General features: G+C 37.6%; 2 protein-coding genes, 1 long non-coding RNA gene and 2 pseudogenes across 9 annotated transcripts in view; 3 read left to right on the top strand and 2 right to left on the bottom strand.

The window, feature by feature from the left end:
* The window catches only part of LOC148724644 (uncharacterized), a 60690-nt gene that overhangs the window by 25343 nt on the left and 17844 nt on the right, over positions 1-17503 (top strand). The window lies entirely within an intron of this gene.
* On the bottom strand, positions 1142-7952 carry LOC148724647 (uncharacterized). 5 transcript variants are annotated; one of them, XM_088731135.1, is made up of 4 exons: positions 7161-7952; positions 4187-4228; positions 4023-4057; positions 1142-3133 (listed from the first exon to the last, which is right to left on the bottom strand). In XM_088731135.1, exons 1-4 carry the CDS (start codon positions 7247-7249, stop codon positions 2100-2102), a joined length of 1200 nt encoding a protein of 399 aa, XP_088587261.1. In that variant the 5' UTR covers positions 7250-7952; the 3' UTR covers positions 1142-2099. The 5 variants fall into 5 exon arrangements, with proteins under 5 accessions (XP_088587261.1, XP_088587260.1, XP_088587263.1 ...); XM_088731134.1 differs by having other exon boundaries at positions 4011-4057; XM_088731137.1 differs by lacking the exon at positions 7161-7952 and adding an exon at positions 5690-5816 and having other exon boundaries at positions 4011-4057.
* Positions 4507-6745, bottom strand: LOC148724648 (uncharacterized; annotated as a pseudogene).
* On the top strand, positions 8022-12176 carry LOC111343349 (NACHT, LRR and PYD domains-containing protein 3-like). 2 transcript variants are annotated; one of them, XM_088731102.1, is made up of 2 exons: positions 8022-8154; positions 8512-12176. In XM_088731102.1, the coding sequence occupies exons 1-2, from the start codon at positions 8115-8117 to the stop codon at positions 11268-11270; spliced, it is 2799 nt and encodes a 932-aa protein (XP_088587228.1). In that variant the 5' UTR covers positions 8022-8114; the 3' UTR covers positions 11271-12176. The 2 variants fall into 2 exon arrangements, with proteins under 2 accessions (XP_088587228.1, XP_022806248.2); XM_022950513.2 differs by lacking the exon at positions 8022-8154 and having other exon boundaries at positions 8403-12176.
* Positions 16248-17503, top strand: part of LOC111319234 (uncharacterized) — a 5241-nt pseudogene continuing 3985 nt past the window's right edge. The window contains exons 1-2 of the transcript XR_015990943.1: positions 16248-17012; positions 17255-17503. The exon at positions 17255-17503 is cut by the window's right edge and continues 2085 nt beyond it. The product of XR_015990943.1 is annotated as an uncharacterized LOC111319234 (transcript). The remainder of the gene's footprint in view (positions 17013-17254) is intronic.

Consider the following 17503-nt stretch of genomic DNA (forward strand, 5'->3'; position numbering starts at 1 on the left):
TAGGGTTAAGACTATGGGGTGAGGGGTAGGGATGAGGAGTATAAATTACAATCCACTCGAAATAAACTCATAGTACTCGATGCAGTGAGAACTTTAATTTTATTGAGTGAAAAAAGTAAAGTAATTTAGTTATAAAAAATTGTGCCTAATTTGGACGCAGAACATTCTAACTTTGCGATGGCTTTTACCAAGTTCTCACCTTGATTTCTGATCTCATTTTCAAGCCACTGATCTAAACAATTTGTCTCACCGCTGTCCAGATCTTCGCGTATCACGAACCCAAAACGCTAGTGTTCTCGGAATACGTGAATTAAAGAAGAGACTGGGGCAAGTGATCAAGCGTACAATATGTCAGTTGTGGACTTCCATCCTACTTTCTGAAATCAGAACTGATTGCTCTCTTAATGAAACAGCTCCAGAAAGTTCGTCGGGATGGTACTTGAGGCAAGAGTGACGTCCGAGGATAAGAGCGACCAATCAGAAATGAGTCAGTTGCTTTGCTGGTAAAAAAAATTTCGGTACACATTCGCTGAACTGTGAGGTGATGTCTTAAAAGATTGAAGAAGGAACTATTCCACAAACAAAGTTGGTTTTCTTTCCCGACTCTCGAAATAAACATGTCATTCTGGATTCGTATAAAAGCGGATCTTTTTGCCATGAAATAAATCCTAAGTTGACTATAAGCTTGCTCGGTCAAGATACGATGGCTGGACATTGGCCTCGTTCTTTTTCGACTTCGTCTCAGTCCATAAGTATAGGTAATCACATGGGGCCGAGTAAAATTTCTGCAACTTTCAAAACACAAGTGATATTAATCCTTAATTTTACGAGGAACCATGTGATTACTTGTTTATAATATAAGTGGGAAAATGTTCTCTTACTGATCTCGCGCAAAACGGGACGCCATTGTTACAGATCAAACAGAAAGTCCTTTACTTTGTCAGCCGTTGCTAAGCGATTTTCAGCCAATCATTTTCAAGTAATTTTGCCCGGGGCAATTGCAACAAAAGGCAGTTGCAAACTGCGTGTAGATGCTGGTGGTAAACATTGAAGGCATTGAAAGAATTTATTTAAAAGTCGTCGGGGCAGAAGCGCTATAGCTAATGAGCAGAAAAAGAAGAAAAACAAGACTACCCAAGTAAATAGCAACATTTTTATTAATGAACTCAAATACAGGTCATTGCAATACTGATCGTTTTTAGTATTAACAACGGGTTTTTAGATATTGATGTGAAAGTTCTTATAAGTTGCTTAAAAGCAGTGTTCTCTACATTTACAAGATATAAAATTAAAAGTAACAAGTGAAACAATGAAATTAGTTTACCTGTACTGTAACAGGATATTTGAGAGGTAGTAAATAAGGGAAGTTATAACATGTGGTATTAAAAACAAAAACGAAGAGATGTTGCTGTTGAAATGGTAAGATTTTAACCTTGCCTTGGGTAACTTACTAAATAACACAACTGAACATTTCCTTAGTACTCATGTTCCCATAAGGGAGTTAAAAAAATTAACAAGAGAAATTGTATAACACAACTACAATATTTACGGAAGGTAGTGCTCTTGAACCATTTGTGTGGTTTTGTTGGTTTTAAAATTTTTATGCTTTCCCTGGAACATATTGTTTAAGTCATGTAATTACTAACTGATTACGTTGTTTATAGTGTCATTAGCAAGTAAACTTTACTATCTTTTTGTTTCGCAGAGCTTGAATGAGAGTTTAAGAAAAGGAGAGTTAATGTTCATACATCTTATTATCACTTAATAAGGGGAGGAACTTCGAAATCACTGAAGTTGTTGGTGTGGTATATTGCATGGTTTTTTCCTCTGCCTGTAACATAATTTTCTTCAAGCCTTATGATGGGATATCAGACGTCATCTGAAAGTCTTTTGTTATTAGGAAGCTACTTATAGCATTATTAAAGCAAGTAAACTTGTGCATTTTTTGTCCGCCCAGGACTGAACGAAAATTTGTGCAAATAGATAACTCTTGTATTGCAAATACTTGGAAGGGCAGTTATGTTGCACTTGGTACAAGTTACAGTTTTCCTTAAATCTGTGATTCACTATTGGCCGTACATGTATTTTTAATCTTAATATCAATGCAAGGGGAGGAACTGTGAAATTACTTGAGTTGTTTTGTCTGCTATAATTTTCTTATTCCCTGCCTGCAACATGATTTTCTGTAAGTCTTCTAGTGGGATATCAGATAATGACATCTGGGAGTCGGTTGTTATGAGGAAGCTGCTTATGGCATCATTAAAGCAGGTAAATTTGAGAATTTTTTTCTCCTGCATAGTTTGAAAGACAATTTGAGCAACTAATTTTGTATTGCAAATGCTTGAAAGAGTAGTCATGTTGCAGTTGTTACAAGTTACAGTTTCGCTTTCAAGTTGTGCTTCGTTGATGGTCATGTTACATACTATGCAAGAGGCAGTACGCTTGATCTGAACACCAATGCAGTGGCCTTCAATGGTGTTGTCTTTTATTTCTGGTGTGGTCAGATTGATGTTCTGTAAATCATCAATTTCTTGAGGGTCAGTGGCTTCACTAGTATTTAAATACTTGACATCATCAAAAATGCCAAGTTTCAATTGTTTGAAGTGGTATGTTTTCCCAGCATGAATTTTATCAATTATGCCTTCCCACAAGACCAGTTTTACCGAGTTAGTTTCATCAGCTATAAGACAATCACTTTTATATTTTGCCCTCTCACCATCTTTTATAATGACTTGTTTATTTTCCGCCTTCTTGAGGACTTTGGCCTTGACATCTACAGTTTCGTATAGATCTTTTCCTAGTGCTTGAGTAATTGTGCATAGCTGGTTGCTAAAGCTTTCGTTAAAAGAAAATGATAGAGAAGCTGGAGAAATTTTTGCATGTTTTGCAATGGTAAATTCTTCTTCTCGTGTATGGAATCTTTTTGATGGTGTTTGTTTCACTCCAATAATCTTCACTGGTGATTTATTAAGGAATGCTTGGTTTAAATTCATGCATTTTTGAGGTGAATAGCATACAGTATGTACTGCTTCCTCCTGCCCTGTTTGAATGCGGCAGTTGAAGTAGTTAGTAGTGGAATTTCTTGCTGTTTGAACCTCTGTTAACAAATGTACATATCCTTCTATGGATTCGTCTAGAAAAAAAAATAGAAGAACAATTTAGTAATTTTGTATTTGTGGCTCAGTCAATTCTATAGTTGCAGACAAGGTTTATATCTCCTCCCCACCCCCCCCCCCCCCCGCCATTCTGTTGACTGCTTAGCATCCTACACTGTAGAGACTGGTAGGAACCTTAACACAAGACTAACTGAGAATAAACAAGCGACTAGAAATGGCGATGTAAACTATCACATTTATGAAGATCACTGACATATTAATCACAGAATCCTGAATGGGAGTCTGCTAACTGCTTAACATACAGTACTAACTAGTTTCAACAACTGACTTTGGAAAGTTGGTTTACTAACTTAGAACACAGACACATCTCTCAACAGATGTCAACAACTACCCATGTTACCAAGGACTCATTAATGACATAAACAAACTGATGAACAATAGATGGATCACAACAGACCAATGACTGTTGACAAACTACACACATCTTACAGCCAATTGGATCATGGCTTAACTGGCCATAGACCACTTTCATGAATGGCTGGTGGTTTAATATTTTTTTGTTTAAATTTAAATTAGCCCTTCTGACCTTGTTCTCCGGTACAAAATTCAAAAGAATACATTATCTCGAGCAAGGCCAGAAGGGCTAATTTAAATTTAAACAAAAGAATTTTCATCCAGCAGCCATTTATGAAAGTGGTCTATGGATCAGACTTTACAACATCATCAACTGACAACTATTATTTACTTGACTCTAAAGATGACTTGCAAACAGGTTGTTGAAATGTCATTCACCAACATATTTTTAGAACCTCTTTCACGCGGATCACACTATACAAACTATTGATACTCCTGGGTTCAAACCATTTACTTTATAAAAAAAGCTTTTTTTTTTACCTGAGTCTTTACCTTTGCTACTCTTTGTTGTTGTTGATGTACTTTTACTAAAAGAAAAGAAAAATCAGAGAGAATTAAATTTGTGGGTAAATGAATGTAATTGTGTTCATTAGCTTCAATGGCAATGGGTTAATGTATTAAGAGATTGCTAGGGTCTCATCAGGACAAGAACTTACCTTGAGTTTGACGCCATGTTTGGAATGTCAGTTACAACTGTACTGTGAAATAAAAGTAACAGTATTTTGACCAATTTTCATATTTGCAGCAAAATGAAGTAGTTTGTAATGTGCTTGATATATGTCATGTAGAGTCATACAATGTAAATGTCCAAGTACAAGTATAGCTAATTTGTTTCTTCTCAGTTTAATGCCATTACCGTAAAAGCTCCTAGTCAATGAACATAATGAAGGTTCATGAGTAGTATGAGCATGTACCAGAATATTAGAAAATCAGGAATATCTCTTTCTCTCTCTCTTCATGCAAAACAGTTTGATATTTAAACTGCCTCATTAAAGCAATCAACAAGTGCACAAACTGACTTGTGATCTGTAAAATATGTTTCAAGTACTTCTGCCTTAATATTTGATATGGGTATGTTAGTATAAACATGATCTATGCAAGTCTTGTTATCTGTGATGTAAGATGATACAAGCTGTTTATATCCATGATCTCTTACAAATAAGTTATACAGTGATGTTCTCTCTGCATTTTCTAGCCAGTCAATATTAAAGTCACCAATTAAAACATTGAGTTGCAAGGCCTGTGAAAATAAAACATTGGATAATGCAGAACACATTTGCACTATGGGTACACTGGGTGAGCGATATATGCCAAATATGTGTATGTGTGGAGCAGTCATTAGTCTGATAGCAGTTATTTCAATCCCATGAGAGTTACAGGAGTACGGATAACCAGGATAGTAATCAACCCGACTATAAACTGCTGTTCCTCCATATGGTCGGAGATTAGTAGTTGTTACTGTACCATCATTTCTAAACAAACTATAGTTATCAATAATATATGCACTCTCATCATCAGAGTGACAGAATCTTGTCTCTGTTGAAAATATTTACATCAGTACTACTGTAGTTCAGGTCACTTTGCACATCTTCAATATGTCTATGTAAAGACCTTGCATTTAAATAACAAACTTTTAATAGCACTTGATCAGCATTGTAAACGGGATTTATGCACAAATGTAATTTAGCTTCAGTTCTCAGCCTTTCCATTTCTTTCTGTACATCAGTATTTACAGCTATTTTGTCTTCACAAAGGTCTATTATGTGTAAGCCTTCTATTGTTGTTACTCTGCTTAAACCTATATAGTGAATATGAGGTATTGCTTTTCTTGCATCAAAGTTGACAACTATTTTATCAACTGTATCACCTTGTGACCTGTGAATGGTTTTTGCAGCAGCAGGACGTAGTGGAAATTGTTTTCTTTAGACCTGTGCTGTTCTATTTCTACCCACTGCAAACTGTGATGTAACTGGTTTAATGGGTGTCCATGTAGGTTCAATGCCTTGCTTATAAAGATGTCTATTATCATGTCTTGTTTTCTCACCAACATCAGGGCAATCAAATTGTACCCAAATAATACCTGGTTTGCCAGTTTCTTGTGTTTGAATAAGTTTGATTATGTTACCAGCACCATTTGTCAAGCCATCATCAGTTCTTACATTGAGGGAGATATCTGTTCTTTCACCAACAGCTAGGTGCAACACTGTATGCAATTGACTTGTTTTGTTTGGTTGATCAAGTGGAATCTGTTTCAGTATTTTTTCCCTAAGTTTCTCAGCCCATGTTCCTTGAATAGAGATACAAGATAAATAACTTAACCATGATCCATCCAAATTGCTTTCTATAAATCGCTCAGGATTATTTCTCAAATACTGGACAGCCAATGCTCTAATTTCTAGGTGATGGTTGGAGTCGCCATATAACTGGTGTGATACTGACTTAAAAAAGCAGATGCCTCCTCCACCAACATCAAGTGGTCTTAATCCATGTCTAAGTAGCCTGTAGTTTAAGAGCAAATCACCTGTGGTATTGGATACTAATGCCAATGAACCAGTTTTGCCTTTTGCAACAGGACCTGGATTTAATTCAACATCTCCAGAGAGTAAAAGATTTCTTTTTGATGCATTAAATGCAAATGAACAAGTGGCACACTTAGCTCGTAAAAGATAATTACTAGAGAAACTTGTTTGCCTTTTCGTATGTCTGATTTTCCACAATTTATAATTACAAGCAATGTTGTGTAAAACAGATGAAGCAGGAACTGATTTTTTGAGCAAATTCTTCACTTTTGATCTCAATTTTGGAAATTTCAATGACTGGATAACTTTTCACAGTGATATTCTAGATGGTTCTCTATCTCGAGATCTGTACGGTTTTACTGCTAGTCGCCTGAACGGTGTACGTGATCTAAATTGCAAATCGTTTTTCATACCTTTGAGTTCCTTATCACTGATTATTGGTACTTTTGTAACAGAATCAATAGCTGAATTGTGTTTTACAGAACCTGGCACAGCTTTCAGGAATACTCTAACAAGGGTGCATTTCGCAACCACATTGCTTCGAACAAAATGTGTCGGTTTGATTTCTTCACGGTCAAAAGACTTATCCACACTATCGTTTCTGTCAAATATTTTGTCATAAGCAACATTGCATGAAGTCTCATCAGTGTGCGTTGTCTCCCAAAGGAGGTTCATTGTCTCCCGAAGGAGGTTCATTGTCTCACAGAGGAGTTTCTTTGTGTCCCAAAAGATCGGGACGATCCTCAAATCGGAGCTAGTGCAGACAACTCCTGTTAAGCGCTTTTCTACGGAAACGCGGCTAACCTTTTGACAGATATAATGTCCAGCACATCGTCCACGAGTACTTCTAAACAAAAACGATGAATGAAAATCAATTGTGCTCAAACTAAAAGAATAGTGGATCGCCAAAGTTTTGACAATGTTCGAATTCGTTGCTCGATAACTGTTGTCAAACAAACAGATCTGTCCATTCACTAAATCTCTTACAAAAAATCTCGAATAGTGCGGAAAGTGTCGAACAGTTCTTTACAAACATACGCGTTACGTATTCCTCGAAAGCTGCGCCTGATTGAGTGGGTAAAAATTAATAGAGAGAAACATTTTTACTTACCAAATATCGTTATCACTTCGTACACCCGCTACGCCGCTTGTTCTGCTCGTCATCAATAAACGTGGCTTACTTGTCGTTTCGGGCGCCATCGGTAAGTAAGTAAGTAAGTAAGTAAGACTTTATTTAACGAGGGTAACATGTGACAGTAATGAAACTGATAAACTAATGGCCCTCGAAAATTAAAATTCGGAAAAAAAAGGAATTGTAACAAACGTAACAATATTAGGAATAATTAAAATAAAATAATTAACCTATATACATCATAAAATATTTAAAAATATAAAAAAAAAAATTACAGGAATAATTTGCTAAGAATTTGATTATCTAAAATTATTTTAAAAAGGGAACGCTTAAAACGTTTTACACTGGTACTCCGTTTGATGTCCACACTTAATTTGTTAATTTCTTAATTACAGCAACCAAAAACAATTCCGAGCGTTTGCAGACATTTATCGCCAACCATATTTGGAAGATCGGATATATCCGTGTCCTAGTCGTTAGCGATCATTGAGACCCGTCCAAAGTCGTGGAAAAGACGGACTACCGAGAACTACTCGAGGTCCCTCAGAATGTTACTGAGTTAAATCGACTGCAATTCTCATGATCTTATTGGCTCCCGAAGTTTCTTTTGTTACCTTACACATGCGATGGCATAAAGGATGCTGTTCTAACAGCATCCACAAAAATTAAGAAAAAAATGCCCTCTGTCTTGACCAATCACAATTCAGTAATTTTGCCCCCTGATAACAACGCATAAAAAGAAATCGGCCAGCCATCTTGACCTCACGCTTGGTCAATACAAAAGGCGCATATTTCCACAAAGGGTGTTTGGGTGTTGTCAGGAAATTGTGTAAAAAATGGAAAAAAATTAGCCTGGGGGATTAACCACAAGATCATGGCATCTGAAAAACAAACAGCTAAGAATAGATCTGAACATTTCATCAAATACATCTTATGACTGCTGAATTTTCCTCGTCAACCGATGCTGCAAAAGGTAATTATTTTCAGTCGTCGGGTATTGGTGACTGATAAGTCTCAAACATTAGCTAACAGGCGAGTGTATTCAAATGCACTACACGCATGCATGCACCTCCGCAATCTTTTAGCTCCACAGAATTTACAATAACTGCCTGCGTCTCATTAGCATATAAAACCGAGTTCTACGAATTCACTTTATTGTTTCAACTTGAGACCTTGTGCAATTTTATCTAATCGAAAACAGCGAAAATACAAACGCTACCAATGGATAATTTCAAGGAACTGTTTGCGCCAAAAACATTTAACCGAGTCAGCTACTTCGTAGTTTTTGGTTGGATCGTGATCGGTGTAATCTTTCTTGGTGTTTTGGCAGACACGGAATTAAACGAATCTCGCTCGGATTTCAGCTGTGGCGGGGCGAAGACTGTTCAAGACATCGACCTAGTCCGTGGACAGTGTTTCGAGCTGTACATGAAGCAAAACAACAAACACGGTCTTCCTATCTATGGCTTTGTAATACTTAACTTCTTCCTCATTGCAAGTGTTTGTGCTATTTACTCCCTAATAGTGAGCTCTACAGTCAGTAAACTGTCTACAAGCGCTTGTAATGGTGACGAGGAACAATCGTGCGGCCGAGAAAACGCATTATCTGGTGGAAAAAAGTTGTTTATAGCTTACTCTGGTCAACTTTTCACGAGGATTGTGTTTGGCGTTCTCTTCATGGTCCTACAAACTCAATTTCTCTATCCGACGGACTTTCCCTCTCGCTTTCGTTGTGATCCAAACTCTGCAGGAGATCAGCCAAGGAATTCTACTGGCGTCATGCAAAACTCCACACCAATTTTACACGATTGTCATAATCAACGAGCAACTAAAAAAAACTCCTGCATGAAGGCTATTCTGGTGGTGAACGGAATTTTTGTCTTTGTCGTTCTGATGGAAGCCGTGTATATTTTAATACGAACGTGCAAAAAGGATGGTTTCATGAAAAATTCCAAGTTTCTAAAAACTCACCTAAATCCCTCCCATGGCAACTCGCAAGACTCGGTACAAGAATTCATCGAAAATACAAAGAAAAAAATTAAAAAAGACACATGTCGACCTCCACAACTCCGAGCGCCTTTTTCAGGTATTCCCGGCGAAGGACAGCCAGTTAAACATTTAGCTCTAGATCAGATTTACACAAACCTTGTCGTTGTTCCGGACAGGGTTAGATATAACTTCACTGGAGACAGACGGGAGAAATTGGAAGTCTACGCCAAATCAGCTGAGAAAAACACAGCACCTAGTGGGCCGGAAGACATTCTTAACCACGAAAACAAAAAAGTTTTGATTGTTGGTCGTCCCGGAATCGGAAAGACTCTTTGCTGTACCAAAGTTCTGAGAGACTGGGCATTAAACAAAGCATTCAATAAGACACCTGATGCTAAAATCCATTTTGATGTTGCTTTCTTCATCAAATTTAGAGTTGTCAACACGGTTACTGACAACGTTACACTCAGGGAGCTGCTCACCTCGTCAGAACATTCCCTCTCAGATCAAATGGATAAAGAAGTCTGGAATTACATCTGTGACAACCCCGAAAGAGTTCTCCTTATTTTCGATGGAATCGATGAATTTAAGCATAACTCAAAGATCGGCGATGAAAACTTCGAACCTAAATTCAGAGACCGCGTGGACGAAAAGATGCCCGTTCATGTACTCTACGAGAAGCTTGCGTCTGGGAAACTTCTCGACGGAGCTGCCGTTTTGACGACTACAAGACCTACGGCTATGCCATGCATCGAAAAGATTCCTTTTGACAAAGTCTACGAGATCCTCGGCTTCTCATCCACACACGTCAAAGATTATGTAACCAAATTTGGTGAAGAAGGCAAGGATGTGGGAAAAACACTATGGCGACACATCGGCGGTAACATGAACATCCTCTCTCTATGCTACATTCCTGCGAGTTGCTTCATCATTTGCTCAACTCTCTTTCATATGCTGAGCTTTAAAGGGTTTAAAAGTCTTAGCCTACCAAAGAAACTAACAGATATTTACAAGAAAGCAGTGAAAATTTTTTATCTGAGGCATAACGAAGACTTCCGCGGCAAGAATTTCACTAGCGAAGACTTAGAATCGGACGATTTGCCCCGAGAAGTTGAAGAGAAATTTAAAAAGCTGGAAAAGATGGCTTTTGAAGGAATTAAAGAAGGAAAGCTGATCTTTGGAGGAAACGAAGTAGGGGAAATGGAAGACAGCGCCCTCTTTCACCGCCTACCCGACCGCCGAACTGACCAGTTAAACCGCGAAAAACAATTCTGTTTTATTCATTTAACAATGCAAGAGTTTTTCGCTGCCAGGCACCTGACGAATATGAGTGAAACAGAATTGAGTACCTTTGTTTCTAAGAACATCAATCACGGCAAATGGGAACTGGTTTTCCAGTTTCTAGCAGGACTAATGAACGATAAAGAAAAACTACCGAGCGAAATTATCACAGACCTTCTTCCTGTGGAAACTGAAGAGAAAGAACACGAACTCTACAACGAAGAGTGGCCAAGGAAAAGGGAGCCAAGGAAAGTCACCTGCTGGCCGACTAAAGATAAAAAACATTTAGCAGTGACATTATTTAAATGTTGTGGTGAAAATAGTGAGATGAAGGAAACAGTTCAAAGTAAACTTCCACAAATTAACTTTAATTTTGTAAATTTTATTAAGTGTCAACTCACAGCTGTTGATTGTGCTTCATTAGTTACTGTAATTGAGAATCAAGGTAAAAACATTTCACATTTAGAATTGAGGGGCAATAACATTGGCCCTTTGGGCTGTTTAGAGATTTGTAAATTGTTAAAATGTAGGAATTCTCAACTGAGCTGGTTAGGCCTCACAAGAAATCAATTGACAGATGAAGAAGCAAAGTATTTAGCTGACGCCATCAGAGACAACAACTGTCAGCTACGCTGGTTAAACCTCACACACAATAACATCACAGACAAAGGAGCACAACACTTGGCTGAAGCCATCAGCAACGAAAACTGTCATTTACGCACGTTAATCCTCGTATTCAATAACATCACAGAAGAAGGTAAACAACACGCAAAGAAGTTACTTAGCAAGAGTCAGTCTGACTGTTTCCTTGATATATAGCATCGCTATTTTCACAAATAATTGATAAAACTAAAAGGAAATTATATTAACAACTTACAATTTAAAAATGTGAGGTAACCAGCTCAGTGACATTGCAACCCAACAACTTAATACATGAATGAAAGAATAATTATCCTTATGAAGAGCTCATAGCAGCGAAATTATTTGAACCGGATCGAAATGAAAAAAAATGAACCAATGAAGATGTTTATTGACAGCAAAGGATGTCGAACCAATGAGAATGACGTAAAAACACAGCTTACTGCAGAGAGAACAAACAAACCTCGGACCTCTCAGGAAACTTTCTTAATTTATGATTGGTTAGTTTCGATCCTAATTTACTGCATGCTTCTGTATGTTTTGACCAGCTTGTGTTTTGTCACAAAGTATTCTGTTGAGTCAATTATATTCTTATGGAGATTATAAGCATCGATGATTATCAAAGCAATCCGGTTATGTAGTCTTTTACTTACAGCTGATGAAATCGTAGCAAAATTGTAAATTTAAAAACTCGGCTTTTCAAAGATAAAAGACCTTCAAATGGTAGGTTAGAGAGTTAATTTATTTCGTATTAATAAGTCACAATTTATTGAGGTTTCTGCAGTTGTTGTAAATATTAGAGTGTTTTTGGCATATTTTGCGCCTAAAATCAGACTTTTATCATAACCAAAACTAAGGTATAGGTAAGGACTTAAACAAATGAAGATGCAGCTTATTGAGTAGTGTTCATATAAACTGTGATGATCACTCTCATCTTCATTAATAAATCTGCAGATCAAATATGATACTTGTATATTTACGGTTGTTTGAGATGTAAACAGTTGAGATTTCATTGAGTATTGCTTGTAGATAGGGCCAGAACACCTACGTGTATCAAATGAATGTTGAATAAATCGTGTAAGCAGATTTATACTTTGTGTGGTATAGTCAGTTTAGCCCCTATATGGTTAGACATTAACAAGACAAAGTAAAGAGCTTTATGCTAATTTTTGTGATATAGAAATATTGGATGACGGAGGAAATGGGGGGGGGGGGGGGGAATGTGAAGCCATCTCAATATCAAACAAAAGCAGAAATAACTTATCTGAAAAATCTGCCCTAAGTCCTTTGTGGAAGCTTTCCTCATCAGTGACCTCTCTTCAGCAGGGACAGCACCCTTAAAATCAACTGACCCCTTTCTCTAATTGAAATATAAAATTATTCCAACTCTACTTTAGACTTGGACCAAAATTCCACACCCTGTCTTGAACCAATAATGAAACAGTCTTCAAAAAGTTTTCATGAAAGTGGCTTGTTGTATCTTAGGAAACTCAAGGACGAAATTATAACCAAACCCGCAATGAACATTAACATTCCAAGATCTTTTTATTCCTGTTCTTTTTCTGCGCAGACGCATCCATGTACACGTAACACAGCCATGACGTAACTTAATATAATGTAACACAAGTATAACAAAACAAGGTCACGATATAACATGGCTTATTTCCTCACTTTTGTGCCTGACCAGTCATTCAAAACTTTGGCAAAAATTATTCATGATACACATGTTGAGTTGGGAAGATTTGGTATTGGATCAACTAATCTTGTAATTGATATTTTTCTTCATTCTCATCACTTCTCTGCTTGATATTGTATTGATATTATAAGGAGAAATTCTGTCTTGGTCACTCATGGGAGTTTAAAAGATCAACATAATTATAATATGTATGCACATGCATATTTTGTAAGTTGAGCAAGGGAGTTCTTATTCCACTTTTATTTCATTATTAGTGTTTTTACCCAAAGAGTGAAGAGAAACTCATTTCTCTTTATAGTGTCATTCATGAATCACACATTGAGGTGACCTAAGAATATAAAGGAAATGATCACCAGCTTAAAAAACTCTTGATTGTTCCACAAATTCTCCTTGTCAGCATCTTAGGAAACGTATAGAGTACAGTAGGGAAAATATATACATACGGTACTGATGTTAGGGTGTACAGATTAAGCTGCATTGAAAAAGCCCTGCTTCGCCTCCCTCTCACTTTGATCAGCTGTAAAAAGTAAAGCATGATTTGTTTCTAGCAAATGGGATTTGACCTCCTAGTTCATGGTCCATGATTATTATTCATGAAAACTTTGAAGAGAGCAGGTTTCGGTATAGTTTGAAAACAAAGAGGATCAAAGTGTAAATAAAATGCATTGAAGGGTGAGATCACTGAACATCTTGATGTGCTCAGTTCTACAATGAACCAATAACATGGTTATAATACCCAAAATGGTTACATGTCAATAGTCAGCAGACAAAGAACAGAATGGGGCAGAAACAAAACATATTATAAATCAGCAATTAACAATTATTAGACCTTACTGCTGGGTGAGTTCAAGAGACTGATGCCAAAAACTATTTTTTTTAACAAAAAATTGATACAGATTCTATTGAACTATTTTTAACCTCTAGTCGGTATTTTTATTTCTCAATTTTAAACCTTAGTTTGTAGTCTTAGTCCTCAATGTCATCTTTTATCATAGTTTTAATTTTTTTATTTTTAGGGGACCCTCCTGAAAATCACCTTCAGATGATTGGAATCCTGCTAATAAATTATTGTCATCGTCGTCGTCGTTATTATTATTAACAGATCAGAAGAAAAAAAAAAGGAATGGAAAACTATACTTTAAATTAAGTAAACTAAAGCATAATATGATTTGGCTATGAATAAATGGTATTAGAATTTCGTACTTTCATTCAAATACTCCTTGGCATCGTGATTTCCTTAAGGATTGAACTCCAGCAATCAACATGTAAGTCCATGAGTGTGGAACGTTCCACCAGATAAAGGTCTTTTTTCCTTTCCCTAATTGTTAACTGGTTATTGGACTATGTGTTACAGGTATACTTACTCTGCAGACGAACATCTACATCTAACTTTTCCTCACATTATCACCCATGAATCGCATGTTAGGGTCACAAGAAAAATATATAATGATCAACAACTATAGAAGGTCTGGATTGTTTAACAAATTCTCCTTCTCAGCACCTTAGAAAATAGGAGATATGGACACTGACGTCAGGCTTTAAAGACTTACGACAATTTATGACCTACTACGTAACACATATACCAATATTTGAAGACCGCTGAGGCCAATTTTCAAAATGGCGGGTCTGCCGGGTCGGTGTGTTTTTTTTCTTCGTCCGAGGCAGAGAAGCCTTATGACGAAAAGAACGTCATATCAAGGGGCGAAAATGTACAAGAACAGCAAGTGAATGGAAAACAGGAAGGAAATGCATGTGTGGATCATTTGATTCATACGGGAAGTCTACCACATCCTCGGAGACCCAGGGGCAGTGAGTCGATTTCAAGTTAAGGGCAGAAGAGCCCCTGGGGACATTGTCTTACAAGACTAGTTCCAAACGGTCGCAGTCGTTCTGGCATCTGATTGGTGCCAGAAAATCTTTGTGTTTTTCTGCCCAATCAGAGTGAAGTGTCGTTTGGAGTCCTTTCGTGTGTTTTAACACGCACATATTCAACAAGCTCTGTTGCTCGCTATGTTTGTTTGGGCCGTGCGACGAAGCTTTGCGCGAGGTGAAAAGTTTCAGTCTCAGCAACACAATGTAAGAGAAATCGATCAGATTGTCCGCGAAATCTTACCGGAAATTATACTGAATACTTTCGCAGGTATCACAAGAGAACGAGTTTAAAAGTTTGCGAGGTTCGTATAAAACATAATGGTTGCAAGCATTGATATGTCGCTTTAAACGTTAGATGAGATGTAAGCCTAAATCTTTCAAGATTTTTTTGTATAATTTGCTGTCACTGAAACTTTTCCAATCCCGTGAAGCTATTTCGTCGCACGGGCCACGCAGGTATGTCGAGCAACTGGCGCTTACGCATTTTTTTGGGCACGCCTGGCAAAAATCTAATCTAATCTTCGCTTGAAAAATTAAAAAGAAAAGCTAAACGTGGAAACTTTTGTTTATTAGACGTGGGTAGATAACCCTGTACTAAGCTGACATTTACAATAAAGCAAGCTCGCCCTTTCCATCCAATATTTCTTTGTCTTTGGTTTTGTTTTCCCCAATGAAAGCAGAATCGATTCCCAATGATCAAAGGTAATTAACTTGGTCTTCAACAATCGACAAAAGCGGTGAAGTGACAATGACCAAGGGACTAGAAGAGAGTCCGTGGCCTTTCGAGCTCAAGAATTTGAACACTCAACGCAGCAGTTGAAAGATTAACTTTCTTCAAACCCCTTCGGTAACTGTCCGAAAACATATCTCCTTTCCACGATGTTCTCGATGATTAGTTTTTGTTGAGATTTTAATTAGCTAACCGGAAACACAGCTAAGCTTTCTTTAAGCGCTTGCTGGAGGTCGTCCACGTACTTAACGTTCTCTGCAAGTTTGGCCATATTTTAAAGACTTACTACAAAGCAACGATTAGAATTTGGCGCGCACAGAAAGCTACGTAAGCGTAAGTGCCAGTTGCTTGACATACCTGCGTGGCCCGTGCGACGAAATAACTTCACGGGATTGGAAAAGTTTCAGTCACAACAAATTGTGCAAAAAATCTAAAAATATTTAAGCTTACATCTCATCTAACGTTTAAAGCGGCATATCAATGCCTGCAACCATTATGTTTTATACGAACCTCGCAAACTTTTAAACACGTTCTCTTGTGATACCTGCGAAAGTATTCAGTATAATTTCCGGTAAGATTTCGCGGACAATCTGATCGATTTCTCTTACATTGTGTGCTGAGACTGAAACTTTTCACCTCGCGCAAAGCTTCGTCGCACGGCCGAGACAAACAGAGCGAGCAACAGAGCTTGTTGTATATATGCGTGTTAAAACACACGAAAGGACTCCAAACGACACTTCCCTCTGATTGGGCAGAAAAACACAAAGATTTTCTGGCACCAATCAGATGCCAGAACGACTGCGACCGTTTGGAACAAGTCTTGTAAGACAATGTCCCCAGGGGCTCTTCTGCCCTTAAGGGGGGATTCTACCTGAAATTAGCTCAAAATATTGTTTTTTTGTTTTCTTCAGAAATGCGAGGTTCAACTATTCGACTTTACACTGACGATCGTTTTTACCGAAAAATTTTAAAATATAAATGAGAAATTACGTTAGAAAAGAAGAGGTATCTAAATAGAAATCTCGTTTCCATGGCAACCAAAACAGCATTTTTTGTTTCTTACTTGTTTACCAGCCTGTTTGGAGCTCAAAATATGTCAAACAAGCCCGAAACGCCCCTTAGAATCCTTGTGCTGTCTTACATGAAGGGGAAAATAAGAAATTGAAAGAGTAACACTGGAGACGAGTGAGAGATTTTTGTGTGAAAGTTGTCACAGTGTATTGCGAAATATTGAACTCCTTTTGTCTCTTTTGTGCTGGAATGACTGGAAAGAAGAAAAGAACCGTTTACAGGAAAACTAGGAAAAGAAAGGGGCATGGAGGAGATCGTAAAAAAGCGCAATTACTGAAGAAAAGCGGTTGCAACAGGAAGAGTGAACCAAACGAACCGACCCCAGGAACTTCGCACGATCAGTCTGATCTGTCAGATTTTGGCGAAGAAAGCGATCAGCTTCCTAGTTCTTCAAGGAAGAAGATGAGATTCCAGAGCTCAGAAGATGAGTCTTCTTCAAGTTCTGATGAAAACAAAAAAGTTTTCGAGGTAGCTGAGGTAGAAAAAGGATACAGGCTCGTTGATCTAAAGAGCTTCTCTTCTGTGCTCTCAACTTTACACAAATGCGAAGAAGGTGAGAAAAATATCACACATCATAAATATGCTTTTCAGCCCCTTGAACCTAAAGAAAAACGATAGTTAGAATTATTTGCAGAAAAGGAGTTTTATTATTGTTTAATCATTTTTTCTGATCTTTCTTCACTGCAACACTTGTACACATTTATGGAGGTGTGAACTAATGCTCCAACATTGTGGTTCTGTTTGGTTCAGTAACTATAGCTAATAGCATCCTTTTCCGTCATGTTTTTAATATAGGAGACCTTACTATTGAAGAAAATACCGCTAGCCGTTATGGACTGATGTCAGATCTCTCCATTCACTGCAATTCTTGTGATGAAAGTACTCCTTGGCAGACATCACCCAACCTTGCCAAGAAAGGCAAATCATTTGATGTCAACCGGAGAGCTGTCTACCACTCAATAGAAACTGGAAGTGGCTACGAGGGACTCTCTTCTTTCTGTGCGATAATGAACATGCCTTGTTTGTCAAGAGCTGCTTACTACA

Source organism: Stylophora pistillata, chromosome 8, assembly GCF_964205215.1.
Source record: "Stylophora pistillata chromosome 8, jaStyPist1.2, whole genome shotgun sequence".
NCBI classification, from domain to species: domain Eukaryota; kingdom Metazoa; phylum Cnidaria; class Anthozoa; order Scleractinia; family Pocilloporidae; genus Stylophora; species Stylophora pistillata.